The 26,654-nt window shown below is 35.6% G+C and overlaps 1 protein-coding gene across 39 annotated transcripts in view; it reads left to right on the top strand.

Annotated features, from left to right (window-relative positions):
- Positions 1 to 26,654, top strand: part of RIMS2 (regulating synaptic membrane exocytosis 2) — a 459,058-nt gene that overhangs the window by 241,746 nt on the left and 190,658 nt on the right. For 30 of the 39 annotated variants that reach the window (XM_062568285.1, XM_062568269.1, XM_062568279.1 and 27 more), the window contains 5 exons: positions 243 to 289; positions 1,473 to 1,585; positions 15,822 to 15,952; positions 18,846 to 19,017; positions 19,592 to 19,745. In XM_062568285.1, the coding sequence (XP_062424269.1) occupies positions 243 to 289; positions 1,473 to 1,585; positions 15,822 to 15,952; positions 18,846 to 19,017; positions 19,592 to 19,745 (617 nt within the window). Of the gene's footprint in view, positions 1 to 242; positions 290 to 1,472; positions 1,586 to 7,341; positions 7,390 to 15,821; positions 15,953 to 18,845; positions 19,018 to 19,591; positions 19,746 to 26,654 lie in introns of all 39 variants that reach the window. The other 9 variants (XM_062568284.1, XM_062568274.1, XM_062568264.1 and 6 more) reach the window with 1 other exon arrangement.

Here is a 26,654-nt window from a genome sequence, read left to right as displayed (position 1 = left end):
TCCTGCAGCCTGCCCAGCGGCGGCAGCGTTACCCTTCGGCGTTCGGAGAACTCCTGCCTTCACCTTGTGCTATAGGTTTTAATTTGCCACAGAAGTTATTTACATTGGACGAAGGAGAAATCTTCCCTGGGTAGCTCTTGGGGTTTTCTGAGGCGTTTGGTGGTGACTTGAAAAACGTTACAGTGTAACCGAGAGCTGCAGATGACTGTTGGATCAGCCTGTCTTGCTTTTCCTGCTTTCAGGGACATTCCCCGAATACCTGACAGCACACATGCACAGCTGGAGTCCAGTAAGTGTCACTTGTGCGGTAGGAAAACCTTCTCTCTCTTTTATGTGAGCACAAATAGATGGAAAGAGATTGCCATTTCAGTCAGTATAGCCCGTGTCCATTTGTCTGTATTTGTCTCAATATGTCGTCACCCTGTCTTACCTATTTATCTCATCTACCTTTGCTTAATAATAAACTATCAGAAGTAGGGATACGTTAACTGAAGCTTGACATTTTGTTACAATTTTTGGCTGTTTTCTGTTGAAAAGCATAGTGCTAACTAATGTACAAGCACATTAATCTCAAATTTTAACTTCCCTTTAAGCTAAAAATGAGGATGAACTATTCATTGTTTAGAACTAAAGAGACAGTTACTTTGAAATCAGAACACTTCTCTTCTATTAGGACCATTCAGCTCTCTTTAAATAGGCTAAACCAATATTCATGTGAGAAAAATAACTTCTTCTTTGGCTTAGACCTTGTAAAATGGATTTCAGCCTGGAGCTATTTTTTTTTATCATTGTTTTAGAATTTTTTTGTAATAGAAGCTATTAATAAGTATGGTGTCATAAACTTAATTATGGTAATGTGAAGAAACTCCTACAGTAACTCTTCACTGATGAACCAAGTTCTAAAATAAAATCCATTACATTTTGTGAGATATGGAATATTAATAAGCAGTGCTTTGTACTTATAATACAGTTCTCTTTTTTACTCTACATTTTATATGTCAAAACTTGTCCTCTGACAGAAGCTCTTACAGGTTAGAAACAAAATGTGCAAAATGCTTCACCAGCATCTTGGTATTTTTTTAAAAAATCTAATAAAAAGAATTAGTCTAATTGTACAAGATAGGTGCCCTTCAGAGAACTGAATTCCTTTGACCACAGTAATGTAAATAGGAATTTTGGGCCTTCAATTTATGGACATTATTACTGTGGAAAATATTTGAATAAAGTATTATTTTTTCTATATGCTTGAGATGACATTTTACAGCTATAAGAGACTTGGTAAGATTTTGATTGCATTTCAGCATCAGAAGATTAAATATAATTATTCATTCATTTTAAATAGGTAAAATAGCAATTCTACCACAATAAACAACTTTATTGTATGAGTGATTATTTGTATCTTTTTATTTAAAGTATGTTGTGAAAAATAGTAATTGATGCTATTTATAAAAAAAATGTATTTATAATTACAGGTTCTAGTTCATTTGAATCTCAAAAAATGGACCGACCTTCCATTTCAGTGACTTCTCCTATGAGTCCTGGCATGTTAAGGGATGTTCCACAGTTCTTGTCTGGACAACTTTCAGTATGTAAACGTTTCATTAATATTCATATTGTACTTTTTTTCACATATCCAAACATTTATGCAGTGTGCAAGCTAGCTCTAAAATAAATTTCTGGTTAAACCTTTTATTTTTTTTTAGTGGTGCTATATATATCAGTATAAGAAGGGACATAATGTTGTAAGAGCAGTCCATGTATTAGCCATATAGATGTGTTTTTTTCTAGTAAGCTGTCATGTTGGTAGTCAGATATTCAGAAAGGCCTAATCTTGGCCTCCAGTTATATTTATGCTGTTGAGTATATATACCTTTTTAACTCTAACATTTAAATATACAATTGGTAGGTTTTACCATCTATGTGCTTGGAAAATAATAGTGTTTGTTTTTATGCCCTAGCTCTCATATATGCCTTTTACCAGATATCCCTTTGCCTGTTTACCAAGGTTACACTCATTGTACCAGTATGTCATGTAACTCACTTTTGTTCTTCACTCTTACTAAGTTCATTATATGAATGTTTTCTTTGAAAGGATAATTTTTGTACTAAACTGAAGGACTTAGGTTTTGTACACCATTCTCTATCATCTACAACTCCAAAGTGTGATTTTTCAAAAGTGCTTAGTTGTGGTCTGGTACCCTTTGAAATTGAGAGGAAAGCAAAATGGAAGCAGTGCAAAGCTGATGTTGAACACGTTTAAAATGTCACATTTTTATTTCTTTCAAGATGTTTATGTTAACACAATGAGTGGGCTATAAAAATGTGCAGAAAATCTAAGCAGACGGTTTATAGGTCTCACACAAATGGTTTATGGTATCTATAGAAGAAAGGAATAAATATTTTCTGTCTGGTCAGCAACCATGTTGGCTCCATTTTGCAATGCATGAGACATTATTTGTTTTGCTCGTCAGACCAGCCATCTGCAATACATAATTTTGAATTTTATGTAACTATGGTACTTAAATACTTTGAAAGACTAAATCCTTTGCAAAAATGTAGAATTAGAAATCAACACTGTAGAGTGCAGAGCACTTTGTACAAAATATAACAACAAGAGAATGTGATCCATCAAAACACAGACACTGGAGTTTTAAAAACTGATAGAGTTTAACAATATGGCGGAAAATACTGATATTGGAAATGGTGAAAAAAGAAATGCTCTTGTGGCTACATCTCATAAATGGTTAGGCTGTCAACAAGTTTTGACTCATAGCTACCAGGGTGATCCAGAGTTAGCTGCTTGGATGTCCAGTGTGTTGGCACTGCAGAAAGATGATCCAAAAGCCTGCAGGAGAAGTAGGAAACCACACAGAACTGACTTCCTCAGTTTTTCCATTCCAGAAACAAAATCTTCAGGAGTTTGAGATGAGGTTTTAGGAGTGAAGTTGTTAATTCTGTTGATTTTGCGGTTTGATAGGATATTGCAGTTTGAGATGCATCAAAACAGTATCAGGAGATTGAGAGATACGTTCTAATTTACTCAGAATGACAGAATTCAAAAAGGTTAACATAGATCTCAGAGTGGTGTTTAAATTTAGTATTTAACTCAAGAAGGAATCATTCCTATTTTTAATGATTTTTTGTTCATTTGTTTCAAGATATAGATGCCTTTAACTACTTATTAATATGTTTGTAACATTTCCTCCCACCTAAGAAAACCAAATAATGATAGAAGATATTTAGAAATCTTCACCATGTTTGTCCTTTTTGTACCCTCTTGTATACTGTATACTACTGTATACAGTTCCCTTGTTTCCTTCAGAGTGCAACTGATAGTGATCTAGAGAACCAACAGCTTCAGCTGGCTGACAGCAAGTTCACAGGTGCTCAGTAACCCTAAAAATTAATGTCCCTCTGTATCAGCAACCTCACATTAGTAGACAATTCAAAAGTTTAGACAGCTATCTTATTTCACCAGTTGAAGGAAAGTTGGAGATAGCTCTATTTTATGTTGTCATGTTAATGGTACAACCCCGTTGGGGCTGCTGTGAGCTCGAGGCTCAAGGCTTTAGGAGGATGGTGCTAGACCCTTCTCTGTGGCTGTCATGGTGTCAGAAGATGGTGTAGACAGATAGCAATGTGGGACCCAAAGGGAATCCCAGGACTGCCCCCACAATGAAAGAGGGCTTTTTGAAATGTTTAGACTGAAACATATTTTTAGAAAAAAAGTGACCTAAGAGAATTGAAGTATTTTGTAGGAAGGTGGGTTTTTTTTGAAATAATAAATACCTGCATTTTCATTTCGGACTGCTATTTTATTTTAGAATTTCAAAATCAAAACCTTTTGTTTTTCAGAACTAAAGGTTTTATGACTATTTTCCTGAATGGATTCAGTGCAATGAATAGTTTTTCTTTCATTTTTAGAATTTTTATTTTTCATTTTATAACTTCTGAAAAATTAGAATGAAAAAAAAATCTTCTTTGACCTGCAACTTTTTGTTGAGTTGGAGATGTTTCTGAAAATTAGAATGAACTATGAGAATGTGTCACTATGTGCCTTTACCAAAGACGAAGAAACCGGAAGACACTGGATTTTAAAACCTGTATCTCCCCAAATTCCAAACATATATATATTTTTGAACACTACCAAATGGAAAGAGCTTCAGTATTTTGTTTTTCATATTTTTAATCAGCTCTTTACTGACAGGACAGTTGATGGAGCAGTCATTCATTCCGAATAGCCGAGTAGATGGAAAGAGAAGAAAATACTGGATTCCTAATTGGAATATGCTTTTTCTGGGAAGTGCCTAGGCAGGAAAATAACTGCAGAAGGCTGACTGTAGGTGGGGGGCAGAAGGCAAAAAGGTCCTGTTCTTTGTGGCAATGGAAGGCAATGTGGAAAAGCTGAGAGCTGGTGGGTGAATCCAGGCAAGTGTGAGGAATCCTGATGGCATGAGTGATAGGTAAGATTTCCAAAGTCTTTTCTGTGGTTTTTGATGATAATCTGTAGTCTGAGGGGTTGTTGTCAGGGTAGCTGTGTGTAGTAGGCTATGAAGTAGCAAAGTTGTGGTCAGAAGTAGAGAAATTTACAGTTCTGATGGAGGTCTGAAGAATTTGAATAAATACCTGGATGTGTGCATCCTTATTCAAACAGACCTTTCAAGTTTTTTTTTTTATTGACAGTGTTTTGGAATGTTTTTCTGTATGTTCAGTCCTGTTCACTGATTTTATTCTGACCAGGAAACATGTATTAAACCAAGTCAACAGAAGAGGTAGATATTCTGCACACTGTTTTAGGCATTTTGGCAAAGTTGTGTATTGGTTCAGTTTACGCCATCTATACTTCGGACTATCTCCATTGCTAGCTCTTTGTGTGCTCCAGTATATGTGGCATTCTCAAAATAAAATGCCTGTGTGCTCAGATGTGTATTTTGGCAAAATTCTTGTATTGGGTTTTGCATGTTTACTTGTATAAGTGGATAGTGTTGAGTGGAGTTTTAAGTCCTAAAGACCTAAAATTAAAAAAGGCTGACTGAGTTCTTATCTGATCGTATTCCTTGACCAAGACATTTATAACTCAGTACATAATTTAAAGTCTGCGGTGACAGATTGTTTTGGAGATACAGAGAATTATAATCATACTATTTTAAATACCTTTAAAGTGAATAAGCACACGCAGTATTTAATGGTTTTAAAATTAAGGCAGTTTAGGTAGGCGTTTGAATCAGAAGTTAAGTTTCTATAATTATGCATTTGACTTGTAGACAAAAATAAGAATCTTAGAAATGATTTTAGAAGAAGAGAATGTATTTCTAGTGTTTGCTGTGTTGAATCTCGTGTGTTTTAGGCTATAGCACAAAAGTTATTTAGCCAAGTTAATTGCAGTGATTTTTTGTCTATTCAGTTTTCTACGTTTTTCTCTGTATTGGGGTTAGTCTGTGTACCTGTTTTCTTCTGTTGAGACTACAATGACACTCCTACAGTGACTAACACTTGGGAGCTGAGTAATAGCAAACCATCCTGCATACTTTAGAAATCTTCTTTCCATTGATAATTATTCTACCCAAACACATATTTAATTGAAATAAATTACGTGCAACTACACTAAACTATTGTTTGTCATAATATACTACGGTATAGGAATAATTTGTTAACTGTTTTATGCAGTTTATTTTACGGTATTTTTGGACCACATTGTTCTTCAAGGGGAGTAATTTTGGTTGTTGTTGCACTTATTTTATTATTATTTGCCTTGTCTGGTTCCTGTTTCTTTTTCTTTTTTTTTCATTGTTTTGGGTTTTTTTAATGATATTTTGAAAACATCGGTATTCTTTGTGTGTTGGTGCTCTTTGCTTCATTACTGCATTTGGGCTATTTTTTCAATGCTGCATGAAGCATGAGCTTTAGAGACTGATGGCAGCACACGCTAGTGCAGAGGATGTGCTTGTTGCCTCCATCCCCAGGGCAGACTACGGCAGCTGTGCGTTCCTGGGACGTGGTGGAGACATTCTGTCCCTTTAAGGACTGTGATACTCTAAATATCTGTATTTCTGTCGTAATGCAGAGCAGAAGCGAGCTGAAGATCTACTTTCACTGTGTGTGAGTAGGTCATATTCTGGCCCCCTTGCATGGGGCTGTAGGGTACAGCCAGTGCAGTGTGGGGGCAGCATGCAACTGCTGCACCTCGCCTTGATCATCAGACAACACCCGCGACTCAGGCTGTTGAGTTGAACTAGACTGGTAATCTCAGGAGAACCAAGCAGGGAGGCAGAGATCTTTTCCTACCTGCTGAATTGCCTCAGGCCTGGCCAGCACTCCCAGATTGCTGTGGCTATTGCAACCTCCTCCCATGCTCCTCTTCCCCACTCATCCATCCCGGATCTGTTGGCATGTGCTCCTGCTCCTGTCCAGCGCTGTGCTCAGGTATCTGTTCTGTCCAGCTCCATTAGTGCTTGCTTTAAGCTGGAACTGGAGAGTGCTTGGAGTTTGTAGCTGGTCCAGGAGCTCGGGCGTGAGCCTGGTACCAACAGTCTAAATGTACCTGCTGAGATCTACAGTGTCATGTGGGGGCTGAAGTATTAAATCACAAACATAAGGGTGATAAACGCGTCTTCTGTGTGCTCTGCGACTACTAGGATTGCTAAATGTTATAGATCCCATTTCACGCAAGGGATTTCTGTATATACCATATGTCATTTCTGTCGTGATTGCTAGAGATTGGAAATACATTGGTTGCACCTTCCCCACTTACTGCTGATATCAGATAGCCTTTTCTTTTAATCATTTTTGAAATCTTTATTAGGGCTTTCCGTAGAAATACCACTTAAAGTTGCAGTTGTGGAAAATGTAGTATTGCTTTACTGTAGAAAGCAGCCAAAGCTGTCAGTGTGTGAGCTGTATTTGTTTCAGTCTCTGAATATACCTCTACAGTTTTTCTGGAAGAGATGGTCAAGCTGAATTTGTATTTTGTAGCCCACTTTGAAATCACACTTTGCTGACCTGCTGCTTTTGTTAATGTTATTTCTAAATTTATTGTAAATGTTACCAGCAGGTGGACATGTCAGTGAAATCCTTGCTCCTGGGGAATCAGTGGCAAAATTCCTGCTGACTTCCTTAAGGCTAGAATTTCAGTCACAGAGTTTTGATATGATTTGGTAATTTGCAGATTTACTTTATATGTTGCATTAAAATACTTTTGTTTTAGGTAACTGTGTCGTTGGTGTAAAGTTGTGTTTAAAGTAATAGTTGTGTGTCTTTGTTTTTACTTTTGGTCTTTTAGTTTCCAGCGTGTTGTCCTTTTTGGTTTTGTTTTATTGCTTTTTCTTTAATTTTGCTTACCAGAGCCAAAGCCTTAGTAGAAGAACAACGCCTTTTGTTCCTAGGGTTCAGGTAAAGGCTTCGTCTGCCTGAGAGAAACTAAAGTTGTGTTTTTTCTTTTGTTTGTTATGGAAAATGCATAGTAGGAAAACGTTACCTTGTAGTCCGTTTTCCCATATTTTTAGTGTGTTGCTTTAAACCGTATTAACAATTTTCATGTCATCTTGTGAGCAGCTTGTAAAATTCTGCATGGAGGTTAAAATATTAAGTTACAATTTAAAGAGACAATTAGTTTTTGTTTTGCTGTTTACCCAATATATAAACTCATATAGGTTTCAACGGTGATAATGGCTATGTATCCCACATACATAGTATGTCTATTGTTTAAGCAATAAATAATTTTGTCATGTTGATGTTTGAGCTCATTATGTCAAGATTGATGTCTCTTTAAATCATTCATTATTGTTAACACATCCTTTTTTGCATTTTCCTAGTAATAGTAGCGCCTCGAGTGGAAGACAGGCAAATAAATTTGTACCTTTTTTGAAGAAACAATTTTTTTATGTATGAAATTCAGCTCTTGCATTTTGAAAATATGTCGAAATAACCAAAATTTCATGTCTTTCAAAAATGATTTCTGCTTTTGTGTTACTGAATTTATTTAGCTTTAATATTCTTTTGGGTACAACTTGTTTGCCTTTTTTCATTAGGAAACTTTAAGGTACCGTAGATTAATGCAAAAGTAGGTTTTAATAATGTGCTATAGTGCTTATCTTGCTTTGCTGCATGCTTTTCATTTTTTGTACTTAGAATATTACCTGTTTCTGTTACAAAATATTTTTTGTTGGAGTTGTAGAAATGTTTCTCGTGTTTGATCAGTTGTTCAAGGAAAGATGTAAAGGAGTGGATCTAAATGATGAGAATGAGATGATTAAATATCTCATTGAAATGAAAAAAATGATCATATAAACTTATAAAGGAATTTTGAATAACACTATAGGAAATGGTTTGGTTATGACTAAGAGTTGATAAACTAAATGCATATATTTTAACAATGTATTGTTACCCTAAAGTTGTTCTTACTAGTACTTAAATATAAATTCCTAATGCAAGAAAAATTAGAGATTGCAAAACTAGGGTCTTGATAGTATTGCTTAAGGTAAGCATATTCCTGTGTGCTATTGACATAAACTGGCTTTCTATTAAAAATTTAAAACAGATCTTTTAGCTTGACTGAGAAAGTTAGTTTCTGCTTGTGATAATAAAATCAAAGAAGGGTACAAATTCAATCACAAATTGTTAAGTAGCTGATAGAGGTGAATATTCAAGATAAATAAATATTTTTAATACTTCTTTTTAGATATGTGCAAAATAAATTAAGAAATAATCTGACAATTGAGTATTCAATTGAAAAAGCAAATATCTCCTTGAAACGGTGCTTCATGAAATACTGTAATGCAGAGGTGACCCGCGGTAGTTACTGTTATAATCATGTAAGATAAAAATGTAGACATGAGATTTGTTAGTTCTTTTATAACTAATATTAATTTTAAATCCCTAAATAATACCCTATGATCAAATGATTATGGTACTTGTTTAAATAAGTAAATAATAAAATAATAATAAAATAATGTAAAATAAAATAATAATAAAAACTTATTATTTAAGATAATAAAAAAGTTTAGTGCTTGATAGGGATTATCCTGCAGAAGATAAGAGTGTGTCTCAGAGGCTTCCCTTCTGACCTCTGATAGGGTTATGTATTATACTGTAGATAGGAACAATTTTTACCCCCGGTTTTGCTTCTGCACAGTGTCTGTGGGGCCATTGAGGACTCCTCTGGCAGTTTTTTGCGCTCTGGCACTCAGTAATGGTCAGAGCCAAACATAATGCCTGTGACAGGAGTTCTTGAAGAGCTCAGACTTAAACCTGTGACAGCATCCTTTCACCGAGGCTGAAACAAAAGGTCAGGCTGCCCATCTGCCCGCTTTCAGTAGGGAAAGTATATTGGTTAACATGGATTGATTTAAGATATGTTTACAACACAGGGACGAGCAGAGACTCTTCAATGATCTTTCAGCAAGCTGGCTTGAATATTAGACTTGGCTCCAGAAGTAGTGCAGAACTGCAGCTGCTTTTGGATGTGAGGATTTTGCTAGCTCCAAGCTCTGAAGTGCTATTCATGGCTAGGTCAGGAAGTATATGTTACATATATTTGTCCATGGAACTGGCTGCAGGAATGAGGATCTCCAAACATTTCTGTTTAGACCTATTTGTTCCATTGCTTTTAAGGGAAATGCACATCTTTATTCTTGCTTGCATCTTCTCTGCTTGTTAGTTTGAAACTGATCCTGGTGATGCATGTCTCAGATTCTGGCACGAGTTTCTCCTCCACAGCTCATCTGCTGTCTCCTGTATCCCTGGATGATTTGAAAATTATAATAAGTACTTTATTGAAAAGAAAATTGAACAGTTTCCTTTTTCCCTTGCCATGCATTCTTCTCCTGAAGTTTTACTACTTATACAGCTCTTGAAAAGAAGCGTATTTATTTCTTGAAATATTTAGATTCAATTTAACATACCAGCAGTTTTCTAACTTAAAAGAATGACGTTTTTCGATATTTTGGTAGGGAGTCACCTGTTCTTAAATGTATTTTCTGTGCAGTAAGAAAATACTTTCTTGTTCGTTTGGTTGAACCAGGCTGAGCTGCCTATTAAGCAAGAATTGCAATTAAACCACTGGGTTTTTTTTCTAACTTAAAAATTTCACACATCCTTTTTGCTTTAATACGGAATATTATTATATTTGATTGAGTATAAAAGTATATGCTTGCATCTTTGTGGCATTACTAGAATCAAAATGAAGCCACTGAGAAAGAAATTTTAGTTAAGTGTATGTGGGTAGTCTAAATACCTCCATAATTTTATGGCCTTCATATTTCAGAAGTTTGTCTATTTGACAGCCTCTTCTGATATTTGTTCTAGCTTATCAGACAGCAACCCAAGCAGGCAGTGATGATAGTTTGATTTAGCAATGCTCAGTAGTTAGCATTTGTTAGAGATAGGTTTAAGAACAACTAGAGCTCATCTCAGCTGCATTACAGACTTTACCACCTAAGGCCTACATCTGCATCCTTACAAGCTTAGTCAAATTAAGTGATTGCTTTTAGGCATTTTGAAAAATAAACTAGACCAGTTTTTCAATAGCAGTTGAAATCACTTATTTCCAAATAATGAAGGGAGAAAAGTAGTTTCTCAGTTTCAAAATATTCCAGCCATAAATAGCTGTACCAGTTAGAAGAAAAATCATGATGGAGAAAATAAAAGCAAAAATGCAGGGCCAGCTGTCTCTCAAACCTAGTGATTTTATGACATGAGTTATTTTCACTATGGCTGTAGAGTTCAAGCTTCAGAGCCAGCAGTCTCTTGCAGTCACACAAGAATGTGTCTTAATCCTATGAGATTCGTGAAGCAACCCTTATAACAAATAAATAAAGAAATGTAGCACAGAATTAATAACTATAAACATTCTACGTTTTTAAATCCAAAGTTACTTCTTGAGTTATAGAGTGCCTGTATATATTATACACAAAAACCACTGTATTAGAATTACATGATTAAGATTGATCAGTCAAATATTTATGAGATAAGAAGATAGGAAATACCTGTATTATATTATTATATTATTTCAGTTTTCTTAACTTAATTCCTTTATGCAGATATGTTAGGGTATTGATCCTAATTATGTGATGACTTCTTTTCCAGGACTCTGACCTCTGTCAGTATTCTGAATAAAGAGTGTCCAGTTAAGGCATGATACACAAGGAAAAAATGGTGATATGCAGTAAACTTAATTTATGTGTAGAACTATGTGAGTTAACTTACATATGTTAAGCACACTAGCCTCAAATAAATTTGAGGTGCCTTGTGGGGCAGCTTGGATAACTATCTGCCTGTACGGTTGGAGAAAAAAATAAAATAGGTGCCTGGATATCTACAGTGAGCCATCCAGCCCAAATAGAGGGTGCCTATCTCCATTAACTATATAGAATTTAGGTTACTGTAAACAGTGAGTCAGTCGATCCATTGAAGTAGATGTCTGCCTTTTCTTCTGAGGATACAGGTGACCAAAAGGGAATACCGGGAACATGTGTCGTCACTTCTTAGAATGCAGGATGAGCAAGTACCTTTTGTATCCTACCTTATGTGTAGAACAGTTGTTCGAGGAACAGCACATATTAAATACCCCTCAGGCTGAAGGGATTGAACGTGTCTTTCAGTAAAGTGCCTTTATCATCAGACTGTTGCACATCCTTGTCTTCTTTGGAGCATGAAGTCTCTCCTGAAGTTAAGCTACTGTATGGCCAGCAATATGTGTGTTGCTCTCAGCAGGCAGAGAAAGCTTAATTTTAGCTTAGCATGTTCCAGACTGCTACCCAGAATGTGTATTGATCTGACACTACTATAGGTTAAAAAACAGGGAGAAGATGTGAAGATGGGCCAGACCCTCAGCTCTGTTTCCTCCCTGACAAATGCCTTCATCATTGGACTGCAGATCGGTTCCTATTGCTTAAGCTCTGTATGACAGATACTTTTACCTGGAAGCCCATCTCGAGGAGTGTGGCAGATGCACCACTCTTCGGATGGTAGACTATCTCACAGTGTATGGGTTCATTGAGTTCAGATGCCCGTTTGCCTGAACAGGCACAATAGAAGTTTACCCAAGAAGTAGGTTTGCATTTGTCCAGAAGAGAGAAGTATATGAGCATGTGTGTGACATGCAAACATAAGTTTCCATGACTTCCACATTAAGTAGAAAGATCTTTAGAAAGTATTCGGATTGGATCATTATTTGATTATGTGAATTGTAGGTGCCAATCTTAAATTAGCACAGCTTTCTTGTGTCTATTTCATGTATCATAATTTTGGCTTCTCCTTCCCTCCATTTAGACAGGATGGCATCTCTCACAGTTCCTTAGAAGTCCTAAATTTTTATTTAAATAACCTCCTTTTAAAAGTGGCTTTCCACAATATGTGTAGAAAACTGCCGTGTGGTCTGTAGGTTCTGCTCCATTAGACAGCTCCTTAACTCTTTTAGGACTGAGCATCACAACACCTGTGCATTCCTGTGGGACTTTCACCATCTAGATTGAAAAACTCAAATGTTCTTCACTTTGTGGTGTTAAGAATCTTTTCTGTGTAATATTCAACGCAGCTAAACAGGAAAAATTAATTTGCTCATGGACTTTTCTATTATACATAGGCTATCCCTGTGTTGATTTCACAATATAAAATCAATAGAATACTTTATGATATGTGGTAGGATTGTTCTGCATTTATTGGTTAGGAACTGAGAAATGATGACTGAGAGATTACGATCAAAATCTGAGACAACCAGGTTCTGATTTCTCAGTAACTTCAGCTCTATACAGGCCTAATATACCTCCAACTTCAATTCAGACACTGTGAACTCAGCAGTTCCTCAAATCAGGCTCCGGTGTATTAGGCCGGACTCCCAGACAATGAAGAACCTGCAATTTGTAAATCCCTTTTGAAACGTTTTAAGCGATCCATCCCACAACACACAAGAGCTCTAGGAAAGAGGAAGGGATGGAATCCAGTCCTCTTGGAGAGCAGCCGTCTGCCTTACATGACTGTCCTTTCTCTCTTTGAGAATAGAAAAGATAAGGTCCTTGTAGGAAAATACAGTACCATCCGGATACTGTGTCTTAATATGCACATATTGCATATGCACAGGAGAGTCCGAATTGGCTCAGTCCTGTTCCCAGTGCTGTTTTTCATGTTCAGTATGCTACTCTAACTCCTTGTTTCTCGTTTTTCTTTCCAAATTTCAGTCCTGACTTCTTATCACATTTTCTTTCATCTATCTCTATTCAATGTATTTTGCTTCAGTTATGCAAGGTTGTTTTGTTCACCTCATTCCACTTCTCTTATCCAATCTGTTTCTGCCACCCATTCTTCTGTTGTCATCAATGACATCAGTGGCTCAGTTCTTCCTGTGTTTCACCAAGAAGCATCCAGTATATTTTCTCAGGCATTCTAAAGTAGTTTCTTTTCGTTCTGTCCTCTTCTTCCTCCTAACCCCATGAGAATTCAGACCTGTCCTCCCCTCTGTGGGATTTTACATCTGTTCTCCCACCCCTTGGTTTCTTCCTTTCTCTTTGCATCAGAATCAAATGACTTCTTGGGTTACAGTGCCTGTGCTGTGTATTGGAGAGTTAGAAATGCGAACATGGAAGAGAGAAACTTCTGCTCTTCATTCTGTCTCCCGGCCTGGCCTATAACAAGCCTGGTCTAGAATTTAAGGTGAAGGCACCAATTATGTGTACACTCTTCTACGTTTGGACAGAGCCATAAGAGAAGATTAGAAGATAAGAGTCACTGCAAATTTCAAGTTCTTGATCCAAAACAGAAGTTAGGGCATCTCAAAGAAATGGTGTCAGATGATTTAACATTGCCCTTCTGGTCATTCTCAAGACCAGTTTGAATGAAGTTTTCTGCAAAAAATACAGTCTGAAACAGGCATAGCAAAGGAGTATTTAGCCTGGACATCAATGGTTATATTTTTTGGCACCAAAGCTTGGATTACTGCACCTTCACTCAGTCACAGATTGCGATAGTGTCTGCATCGCAACTATGTTTCATTCTGCTTAAGCAAGGATATTTTTCCCAAGAAAAACAGATAATGAAGAATGTCACCAGTGCTATTTCCTTTGAGAGAGTGGGAATAGCAAGTGCTTGTGAATAGATAAGTCTGTCCTTTACTCAAGGACGCCCAAAGAAACCTGTAGGTGGATGATAAAATGTAGACGCCCTGCCTCCATTTAGTGACAGAGAACATTTAGGATGGCTTGCAGTTCACATGTCATCAAAGTTTCCTTTTGGGTCTGTACGGCTAGTGCAAATCTTTCTACTTGTAATCTGTAGCTGGATGAATATTTGTAATACTCTAGATGATTCTCAGTTTAGAGAAATACTGACAGAGCCCCTTGCTTTGCAGGAATGGAGAAACAGCCTCTAGAGTTCTGCTGAATGAAACATACTAAAGATAATTTCTTTCATACCTTTTCTGCCTTAGTAATCACAGAGTGCTTTAGCTGTTGGTGCAAGAAGTCTGCAAAGTCCAAAGCAGATCCAAGGGCATGGTAGTAGGGACTGGAGTCCTCTTTTCTTTAATGCCCTTTCAAACCCTGCTGGATGGTGGCTACAGGAGATGTAAGAACTGGTAATGGAGTAGGAAGGAGAAGTACACTGCCACCACTGAATGAATTAGTGTGTTTGAGTGTCGTTCCGTGTATTGACGTATTGTAAATGGCAGAAAGGTAAGCTGGCCTCTTGGTGGTGGATCAAAAGGCTTGAGAACTGCATCAAGACCTGTCTTTAGATGACTGAAATCTGGAGGATGAGTTGCTATGACAACAGATGGAGATGTTTCATGTGAGATGATGTGAGATGTGCTCCACAGAAGGTGTACCTGCCCTGATTATGTTTACCTTAAGTAAGATCTAAAGGTGCGCTGCTCTGTTAAGTGTGGAGTTGAGCACTCTGCTCTTTGATTCCCTTAAGTTTAGGGAGGGACAGTGTTTCCTTTCAATGTTCTAATTTGTCCTCTGCCTCTAGCAAACCCCCCATGAAGACAATCTGCTTTGGCAACTATAGTTAATAATATTGTAGTGGTACTTCCACGTAATGGCTCCCTGATTATTTGCAAAGCTTTGTTACATCCTGCCTGCACCATTTCCCCGTGCCACAGTGAGTGCTCTAAAGTAGGTAGATCCTTTCCTTGAGTAATATACTTAGAGCTATAATTTTCACATTGTAACAGTTAAATAACAGCTTTTAATGATTGTAGTAAAAATGGTTGCCCATTGCTAGACCAACTCTGAGTGTGTATAATTTCTATAGAGGAGTAATAGCAGTTTTTGTCCTGTTGTTGCTGAGTAGGACTGGGCAGAGAGCTGGTCTACTGAACCTCACTCGCTGTTTTACAATTTCTGAATGGCTTATTTCATTTCAGGATAGGTCTCCACATCTCCTTGGAAAACATTTAGGAGACTCAAAATGTTTATGTTCTTAAACCATAGTCTTTCCAGCACAACAGGACATGAAACATTCATTCATTCATTGTGAATAAAAACCTTAGAAATGTATATAGATGAATACCATACATCAGTAATACAAGTAATACAATACTACTGCCAAAAGAGAGTAATCCTAACCAGAGCACCACATGAAGGACAATTAGTATGAAATAATGTACTTCCTGTATAAGATTTTTAAAATGAATGACTCCTGGTACATACTGAAGTTATTAAAGTATTAACTTTTTTTTTCTGCTTTATTATAAGTACAAAATAGAATACAATATTTTTGTGTTTAAGTAACCAATATAAATAGAAGCTAATGAACACAATTAATTTTAAGGATTAATGTGCTACTTCATTGGAAAAATGAATTCACTAACAAATATTTTCTCATTACAGATAAAACTGTGGTATGATAAGGTTGGTCATCAGTTAATAGTCACAATACTGGGAGCAAAGGATCTTCCTTCAAGGGAAGATGGGAGGCCAAGGAATCCTTACGTTAAAATTTACTTTCTTCCAGACAGAAGGTAGGGTGAACAGAAAGACAAGAAGCTTTTGAGTAAGAATTAGTGTGATGTGGACCTGAGTTTACTAGTCATGCTATCATGGAATAGTCTTACAGGCTGGAGTTTTTTTATTGTACATGCTATGTAACAGCAGTTTTTCTTGAACCCTGAATACAAATTCACTTTAGCTGGATATTTTATTAAACACTGAATGGAAAAGGAAAGGTAAACATACTTCATTGCATGAGGAACTGTTACTTGCAAAAAATATTAGTGTTAGTGGTTTGTTATGCCATCATTTCCTAGGCAGGTATTCCTATCTAGTGCCCAGAAAATTCCACAGAATTAGGTTCACATATTCCTGGACCTGATCCTGGAAAGATCATTTCTTCAGCATTTTGTTTTCCCTTCACCTTTACACAGCAAAACAGAAGGTTTGACATCTGAAACACATAGATTTCATATCACAGTCTATATCATATTGGACAAGATACTGAGAATCCCTAGACCCAGCTGGAAGGCTTTCCCCAAAGCACATGATTTATATTAATTTGTACTTGTGATACACATCCATTTAAAGAAATGATACTGTGGTAGGGGCCCTTGTTCCTGAACCACTTCTTTATTTCTTAATCCATGATTTTCTTTCTTTTCCACTTGGGTGGCAGGAAGAACAGCAAAGGGGATAGTGCGTCCCCCAGTTGAACTTTTTTTTGATATTTCTTCAGCATGTGTCAACAGAGAAAAATGTTCAGCTTTATTTTGTAGTCTATCCATCAAATAATTTAAAGGTTTAATCTGACTCAGTATTTAAAAAATCGGCCAGTGGATTGCTCCGTCTGTAGAATTAGATGCATCTTTACTGCTTGTATTTTTACATCCTTTGTGTCTCATAATATCTAAACTGAGAAGGTACTAACTATCTTCAGTTCCAATTGACTTCATCCAGAATGAAAGCTATTCAGTTCTTTGAAAGACACTGCTTTTCCACTTTCATTCTATGCCATATGTTAACAAAAGAATTTGCAATGACTGCATAAATTACTGTATCATTTGAGAGAAAGTTTTTGGCTGGGTTGCCTTTGCCTCAAAAATATTTAAACTATTAGACTATTTTCTTAGTTTGCTCAAATCCCTGTAGTGTATTCGGAGGCATGGAAGCTAAGCTGAACTGAGAATCAAATCTGCTAAAGTTGCCTTACTGGCTTTTTGAAGATGAATAAAGCTGCTAAAAATGTCTGTATTCATAGTGTCTCACAATGTAAGTTGAAGTAATTATATATATAAAAAAAATATTAAATAATTTATTCCATGTAAATTCAAAAATTTATATATTATGGTATTTTATTATTCTATGCTAATATTCACAAGAAATACCTTATGTTGTTCTCTTCCTGTTTTTGTGAAGAGTTCAGAACTTTTTCTTCAATTATTCCTTGTGTTTTTTATCTCATAAAGAAGAATAAGCAAGCTATCCTTTTGAAATAGTTCTTTTCTGACAGGCAAATTGCTTTTCTTTTCCTCAGAAGAAAAGGCTAAGTAAGCAAAAGTATATTTCTAGTGTAAGAGGAAGAAACCTGCTAGAGGTAAAATACATATAAACAAGTCAAGTGCTTAATTAGATGAAGATATGAAATTGATTTCATATTTTGATTAAATACATTTCAGTGTATTTGATTAAATACATTTCAGTGGAAAAGCTCTTCCATGCAACTTGTTTCAAATCTGAAAGGTAAACAAATCTTTATTATAATAGAAATAATTATTTCTGTGTTTTAACACTGTGGCTAAAAATGTTATTTCATAGTTACTACATTGATGTGGATTCTGAGTAACAGTTCAGAAATACAATAACTATTTTACAACTGAAAATATTTACAAATGGACAGTGTCCTCATTGCCATACCAAAAAATCCTAATGAATTAGTAAACTGTTGCATTTTGCAGTTATCAACAAGTTTAAAATTAGTATTGTTATGAGTACCCTTTTCAGTATTCACAGTAGAAGGAACATGGGTCTTTTCCAGTGAAACTTGTTTCCATCAGCAAATATTAGTTCTTTCAAACAAAAATGTTCTGCAAAACTCATTGCTTTCAATAGCACCCTTAAGCCAGAGGCAGGATTCCTGTGGTGATGCCTTGCACGGAGATCTCGACAGGCTCCAAAACAGCAGGCCCATCTCGCAGTGGAGACCTACCTCGAGCCTGGCGACTCGGCGGGTTTGGGGAGCCACTCTGAGAACGCCATTCCTTCCAGCATTGCTGGCAAAAGAAATCAGACTCATTCTCAGGGCTTGCAAGCTCCCGCTGTGGAGCCCCCAGTCGGCAAAGCCCTCCTGCTAGAGCCCAGGTTTGGTGCCCTGCAGGTGGCTCCTCGACCGCTCTTGCGCTGGGCTGGCCGCCCACACCCCCTGCTCCCTGGCTTAGCAGTCTGCGGAGGACTGGGAAGCTTGAGTGAATCAGCTGGCTGCTTTTTCTGAAATGCTGATTTCTCCTGTGCCTAGTCTTAGCCGTGTAGACGTTCTACTGCCAAGCAGTGGCCCATGGAAATCTCATCTACAGTATTTTGTTTCATGAAACTCTGTCTTTTGTTTCCAAAATGAGCTTATTAAAACATTTCTAGTTTTCAGGAAGCTTCTTAAAATTGGAATTGGAAAGTGGAAATTAGCCACATGTGGAAATGTGGAATGGAAATTAGCTATGTTTAGTTTTTGATAGGAAGTTATGAATTACTCTCAATGTATGTACTGAACTTAATTTTGTCATAAAGGACCAATTCTGAGATACATTATCATAGTATTTCCAAAATACTACACAATGTACAGCTGATTTAAGCTTTGCTGCGTTCCATGAGATGCTTATTGCAATGTCATGGTCTTTTGGACATTTTTAATATTTAATTGTTTTTTTACAGTGATAAAAATAAAAGAAGAACAAAAACGGTAAAGAAAACATTGGAACCTAAGTGGAACCAAACATTCATTTATTCTCCAGTTCATCGGAGAGAATTTAGAGAAAGAATGTTAGAAATTACTCTTTGGGACCAAGCGCGAGTTCGAGAGGAAGAAAGTGAATTTTTAGGAGAGGTATATGATTATTATTGGTTGTTATTTTAGGAATATAGTTGGCCACATATTCATGTCTAGATACAATATTTTAAATAAAATAATTAAATGTGGCAAAGCAAAACTGCTTTAAATTGTTATATTTCTACTTATTTTACTTAGTAGTAAACAAATAGTGACCTCACACTTACCACACTGTACTGAGGTTAGATTCATTCTGTATTTATTCTGTTTTTGAAACAATATCCAAATGGTTTCCCTTTCTTTGAGAACTGTTCATTAAAATCCATGTTGTCCATGGTTCTGTTTTACTAAAATGTTGGAAAATATTGCTGATTAATTTGCTGCAAGATGTTTGAATGCTGCTAAGTTTGTTGTTAAAGTAATAAGGCTTTTGTGAAAGGGTTTTTATGTATTTGGCATCATAAAAGGCAAAGGGACTCTTTTCTTAAATCAAATGTAAGATTTTTATAGAATTTCAAACGTACTCCTTAACAGTAAGAGAATAACTAGAATGAAATTTATGGATATGCCTGTTTTAGAAGTATTGTGTTTTGTGATGCCTTCTTACTTCTAATCATCTTTTCTTTTTTAGATTCTTATTGAGTTAGAGACAGCATTACTAGATGATGAACCTCACTGGTACAAACTTCAAACACATGATGTCTCTTCATTACCACTTCCCCATCCCTCACCATATTTGCCACGCAGACAACTCCATGGCGAAAGTCCCACACGGAGGTTACAAAGTAAGTTGCTGGTTTTACATTTGATTTAACATGTAGAGTATATTACATTCTCATAGATGGGAAGCTAACGGAATTTGTGTTTTCATTTGGTAGCTGTTATGAATTAGATTATTTATGAGTACTGAGGAGACTGAACTGTTACAAATGGTAGTACTGAATACGGTATGATCAGGCATTTTTCTTACTAGTCTACTAGTTCAGATCTTCAGCTTGACTGAATTATCTTGGTCTTTGTCAATCTTCTGAAGTCCTATCTCCTGTATTAGGGGTATCATTTCACTATTGAACCAAAAGTGAAAGTGCAGTAACTTTCTCTCTAACTCAAAGTTCTTTAAAATGAAGAACAATGACTTTTTTATATAACACTTGCAACTAAATAACATGACCTATTGCTTTACTTTGATACTGTTTTATGTGGTTAGATTCACAAGTGGAATTTGTCTTATAACTCTGTTTCTTATAGTTACTATACCTGATCCACAGTAGTTTACAGTTATCAGGAGATATTTGGAAAACAAAATAGATAGTATGTTGAGAAGAGTATACAGTGAGAATCTATTTCATTGTTGCTTTTGTTTCTCTAGATAAACTACTCGCTAGTGTTAGTGATTCAAAGCTGCCCTTCACTTTATTCGCTTATTATTCCCAGAGATAATTTTTGCAAAAAAGCCCCTCGAAAAATATTTCTAAGAATTCTTTGGATTTTCTTTGGATATTTTGTGTAAGTGTTCGTGTGTGTGTATGTTAATACACACAAACTCACAGAAACTCAGTCAAGTTTGAGTATTTCATATGTTCTATATGGATTCTTAGTTATTTTATCTCCTGTATACAAATATTTTAAAGTAGTTGGCAGATTTTTTATCTGTGCCCTGGAAGGTGAAAAGGATTAAAATGCTCCATATCATAATATTCTGAGACAGATACATTAAGTGAGTTTTGAAATGTGTAGCCCTCAAGCTGTGAGATTTTACTTACCCGAAGAAGAAAAGAAATGCAAGCTAACAGGTAAAGATCTCTTTTTCAATTCACTCCTCTTTTAGTCTTTTCAGGACCATGACAGTTGTTTAGGTAAAGTCTTACTTTTTTTTCTCTTATTTTCTACCATTTTGGAACATTTTTAATAAGTTAAATCTAACTTTTCTTCCATATAAGAGTACTTTTGTAGACCAGTTGGACTTTTCAGTATCTGCTTGTATATGAAATGAATTCATGTGTAACACTAGTGAAATTTTAGCTTTCAGGAAATAGTCCTGCAGTAAACCCTCTTCGTTCATAGTAGTTCCCATCTGTGCAATAAGTAATTGCTATGCAGTGATACTTGTCTGTTCAAAGGCATTGACTCAAATGTGGAAAGTCAGGAAAAACTGCTTAATATTTTTCCTGTGATCATCTGAACAATCTTACATCTCTCTGTCGAAATGTGTAGAGAGGGACTTGCAAGACTTCTGGCTTGGTGGAACAGTAAGACATAGTGTAGAAATCCTGCTTTTCAATGAAGGACGATTTAACCTGATTGTTTGCAGAGCAGTACCTTGACACCATATAGAGTTCCACAAACTTTAACCAAAGAATTAATTTCAGATGTTCACTGTGATTAGTGGAACATTCATATATTTCTCCAAGAACTTACGATGTGTGCATTCCAGCCGAGATGGGGATTCCATATAAAGGATTTTCTCTAGTGTCCTGGAAATATAAGCACTCTTACATGTCATAAAACGTTTTCAGTTTAAAGAGAGAGTTTTATATGTAAAGGATAGAGAATAATATCTTTAGAATTAGAAGCCCTCTCTGTTTGGTAATGAGAAGGCATCCCAACAGAAACTTAGGTCAGAATTCTGCAGTGATAACAGACTCCATTTATCAAAAAAAAAAAACCAAAAAAACAAACAAACCACAAAAAACCCAACCAAACAAAAAGAACCTGTGAATTTGTGTTGCACTCCTGAAATGAAAATAAAAGTATTTCCTGGTTGTCTAGAAAGGTGATGGAATATCCCCTTGCAGATGTCCAGAATTCAGTTGGACAGGACCCTGAGCAATGCAGTGTAAATTGGCCCCATTTTGAAATAGGCATTGCACCAGATGACCTTCAGAAGGTACCTCCCAGCCTACATGATTTTAAACTTCATCACCAGGGGAGTGATGAAGGACAGACAGCAGATGTTATACTTGTTTGCCTTCACTAAGTAAAATACTGATAATGTACTAACAACAGCATATAGAAGCTTGATTCTTTTACCCTTTTTTTTTGGTGAGATTTCAAGAAATAGTTTAATTAAACTTAAGGTCTCATTGTTTCTTGTGTCTGAAACCCTTTTTGTACCCTTTAATACAAAGTCTTGTATATGATGAAAATGCTTCCCAGACAGTAATACTGAACTTTGGGACAAAAAGAAATCTGGAAGACAACATTTTAAAACAGAAGATGCTCTCTTTTTATTTTCTTTTTCTTTTCAGTGAAACATTATGACTTTGAGAAAAACAAAAGTCTCCAGAATGAAGGCAAGGAATATCTAACACGTTTGTCTACCTTTCTCAAAGCACTTTTAAGAGCACTTACTGTGCTCTTTAATAGTAAACAGATTTCAGTTACTGCGGCTGCAAACACTGTCTTTAGCTTAAAGAGCAGTTCAGTCCTCCCACATTTTATGCATTTCTGTGGTGCCTTTATGTGTAGAATTAGTGAGTACAATATGAAGTGCCTTATTTCATGTCTCCCAAAATTGTAAGTATGAGAAATAAAAAAGAAGATCTTGAATTACAAGGTTATTTGTTGTTTGTATAAATAGACACCTAAGCTTTCTTGTCTTCAGGACTGACAGGTTACTATAAAAATGTATATTTTGGGGAGAAAAAACTTAAATGCTATTCTCTGAAGGTAGTTGAAAAGAACTACCTACACTTACTTGCTTTTCATGATAATTCTTGAGATTTATGTGGTTTTACCATGAAGCACTTTCATTCTCTTTTTCATGTCAGTGAATTTTAGTGTTCTTGAAAATGAGCAGATTGCCAGCCCTGAAGACTGAACTCCTATATTTACCGATAGCCAGTAGCATAGTGTAATCTTCCAGCAGAGTCCCATATGCCATTTTTTAGGAACCTTCTTTCAAAGAGAGACAGTAACTCAGTTTCTACCTGTAGTTATCTCTCAGTATTTTTGAGTAGACATTATGTTATAACATAGACAGATCTAAGCCAGCTGTCCATGTTCGCCTGCCCAGTCCTTTGGTCCATACAGTCCATCGTTGTTGAAAGATTATTACCATGCGTTTTCGTAAACACTGCATTAGTAGAGACAGCTACTTAGAAGCTAGAATTATTAGAGAACATAAGATTATGATTTATTAGATTTTCAGCTGTGTAATTGTATTGCAGATTTTCATAAACTGTTTGCCTTTTATCCAGTCAATGTACTTGAATTTTTTTCTGATTATATATGAAATGTGAGGTGATAAGTAGGAGTGTTTCATTTATTATGCTGGACTTTTGAAGAGAAATTGTAAAATGACCTTATTCCTCCAACTTCAGACCTAAAATCACCCATACTTTAAAAATTGCGGACAGCATTAATTGAAATTATGGGCAAATTAAGGTTCTTTTTTATATTGCCTCTGACAAGAGATTGTAAACAGAAAATTCAAAGTTATTTTGAAAAAATTGTGAGACTTCCTGTTAGGTGACAATATTATTAATGCTTCTCACACTAGATAAAAAGTTCATCACAGTTTCTCCTGAAAAGTACATGTGGTTTGGATATTGCATTCATAAGTGTTAAGATCAGTGGGATAGAAGTTATCATTAGCATTACTATTCAGTGATAACTGATGCAGAAATGAAGGAGAGTTTGTACCATGGGACTGCAAAACAGTCATTTTTTCCTCTCTTCATACCCCAGAATACGGAGATAGCGGTCACCAAATTGAATCCGACTTTCTTACTCAGTCTTTTACAGTTATGTCCATGTAATGTTTGTATCTGCAGTGTGGGCTGATACTGTTTAGTTGGTAAAGAATATGGAGTTTTTGCACATTTGGAAGCACATGGAATTTTTAAATTCTGTAGTAACTCTGAACTTGTTTTAGGAGCAGTTTTGTTTGTTTTATTTTACTGCAAGTATTTTAACAGTTTACTGATGATGTAGGATTAAAAAGTAACAGACGCTTGTTTTCAAAGTTAGATTTTGCAGGTTTAAAACCAAGCTGGCTGAATTATTTATCTGCTGACTGCAGAGAGTGGGTGGACAGTGTGGATAATAGCTATGTGCCAATAGCTAATTTAGCCAATAGCTAAATGCCGAAAGAATGGGAAAAACGTATAAAACCAGAAATGCAGACATTTATAAGCTTCCAGTTACAGCATGTGTATGTGTTAGCAATGGAAAGAGAGAGGAAGCTTGAAATGCCATGAGACTACACAATACAGCATTATATTTTTTTGAAATAAATTTCCTCAGTAAGGGAAAAATAGTGACTCTATCTGACAGTAACTGTCTTGTTGAAAACAAGGTCTAAAGGATTTTAGAAATAACAGTGTTTGGAAATCAGCCTATAGAAATGGAAATGGTGATCAAACTACATTTTGCCAAGAACGTGAACATCGGAAGACCAATCAGGTTCAAAATTACTGGAAATAAGGAAACTGTGAAGTAGGTTTCTTTATGGAAAATTTAACTTCTATTATTTTTTGAATTAATGTCACTGAAGGCTGCATTCACTGACCTACACAATTCTTAAATAAGATATGTAGAAAAATATGTTGGGAGAGAAATTACAGAGTATTTCAAACTTCGGGGAAAAAAATCGAATGTAGTTTGTTCTACAAAAGATGCCTGCATATAGCATGGAAAAGCTATATATAGCATTCCATTTCCAAATTTTATCTATTAATTAAGGATGAGAAGAAGGAAATTATGATCCATAACAAATGTTTTTTTGAATGACAGAATAAGTTCTAAAGTCATCTTCCTGGCTAAGCTTTGTATAATTTGCCAGGAGTCAGACTGTATTTTCTGGGTCTCTGTTCAGACTTTAACATGATAAAAATTATCACATCCAACTAGAAACATCAAATTAGTAGATTAAATTCATAGATGAACGATCCTATTGCTTATTAATTTTTGAGAGCAATTATTAGATGGATTCGTCGTTGCTGGGTCCTCAGCTATTTTTCTGTGGTTGTACACTATTCAATCACCATCAAACCAAAGATGACTGGCATTTTACAACTGTTAACTCCAGTATTCTCTTACATTATTCTAATATTAAAATATTTAAGTCTATTTTGTGGAACATTATGATGGTTTCATCTTTGTGCTGAATGATTAAACTTTAATAATAATTGATTAGAATAGATGTGAAACTACCCTATGAAATAGGAGCCCCTGCATCTCAAACCTCAGTCTTCCAGTGAAAGCCAGTCACTTCTCTGGAACTGTGTAGAGTCTCATCTTACTGCGGAGTCAGATTTTGCTGTCTCAACAATTTCCTTTTAATATGCTGTGAATATGGTAAGTCAGTACAGTAGTTTTAAATCAATATTACTGAATCTTACTTGAGAGAATTATAACTGTGTTCACTAGTAGGTAAGTGAGTGGTACTTAATGGAAATGCATATCAGTGACCTTTTTCACATTATAATATGGAGCATTTTATGGTCAGTGGCACTGATCCATGAGCGGTGAATATATTGTAAGAAGTTAACTCTAGAGAATAACACATTTTTTCCCTTTCATGCATATTCATTAATTTTTCTCCTCTTATGGAACACAGGCCTTGAGCATGCTATCTTTGTTTGCATATATTAACGTTTTGTTCACAGAATTTGAAATAAATACTAGTATTATATTTATTATACATCTGTGATTTATTGTATTTATTATACATCTACGGTTTATTAAATACTTTAATAAAAAGGTATTTAACATGATACAGGGGTGTCTGCAAAGGCCTTAAACTATCAAAATATAGAAGAAAGAAAATTATTTAAGAATTTAATTCTGTGCTCTTTGAAGAACTAAAAATAAACATTATTAAATTTTAATTAAACTACAAAATATTCCAAATCCTGTCAATGTTTTGAAGCAGCTAAAGGAAATTTGAATATTGTTTATAATTCTGTTGCTCTGGTTAATTAATATAATCATATCATTAAATTATATTTCTGTCATGTAATGATGGAAGAAAAGCAATTTTTTTGTCAGAATAACTTAGTGGATAGTGTAAAGTTACCTTTCTGTATATTGGATAGATAGCAAGTAGGGAGACCTTTAAAATGATTCTAAAAGATACAGATCCTTTTCTGACTAGAAATATTTTTGTTTTAATTTTTGAAGCATAATAAATTATAACCTTCAACTGTAGTGGTTGTGGTAAAATTTTCAAATAAATTTAGTAATATTCTGACTTTTTCCTTTTTGTGTTGTAACCACACAGAAACAAATGTGACTTCTCTAGTCCCTACTCACATAGTAGTCCCTATATTTATACATTTTTCTGCTTTTCAAGAAGTTCTACTCTTAAGCAGCTCTTTATAGAATTTAAATTCAAGAAAGTCCATCCCTTTTAATTATGTAAATTATTTCCAGACTTTGTTCATCAAAATCTTTTTGTTGGTGCTGTTGAACTTCTGGCAAATCTCTAGTGTTCTTGGAGTAATCTAGAAAAGTTTCCCACACTCCTTTTTGCATGATTTTGTAGCTAAAGAAGTGTTGGAGGAGGATTGGGTTAGAGATCATTTAAGCAAACTTGACACCCACAAGTCCATGGGCCCTTATGGGATGTACCCATGAGTGCTGAGGGGCTGGCAGATGTCATTATTAGGAAATCTCAATCATTTTTGAAAGATCAGGGAGATCAGGGGAGGTGCCTGAAGGCTGGAGGAAAGCAAATGTCACTCCAGTCT

The sequence above is a fragment of the Rhea pennata genome, chromosome 2, assembly GCF_028389875.1.
Source record: "Rhea pennata isolate bPtePen1 chromosome 2, bPtePen1.pri, whole genome shotgun sequence".
Taxonomy (NCBI): domain Eukaryota; kingdom Metazoa; phylum Chordata; class Aves; order Rheiformes; family Rheidae; genus Rhea; species Rhea pennata.
The sequence above is the reverse complement of the archived record's forward strand: the minus strand, read 5'-3'. Positions and strand labels throughout refer to the sequence as shown.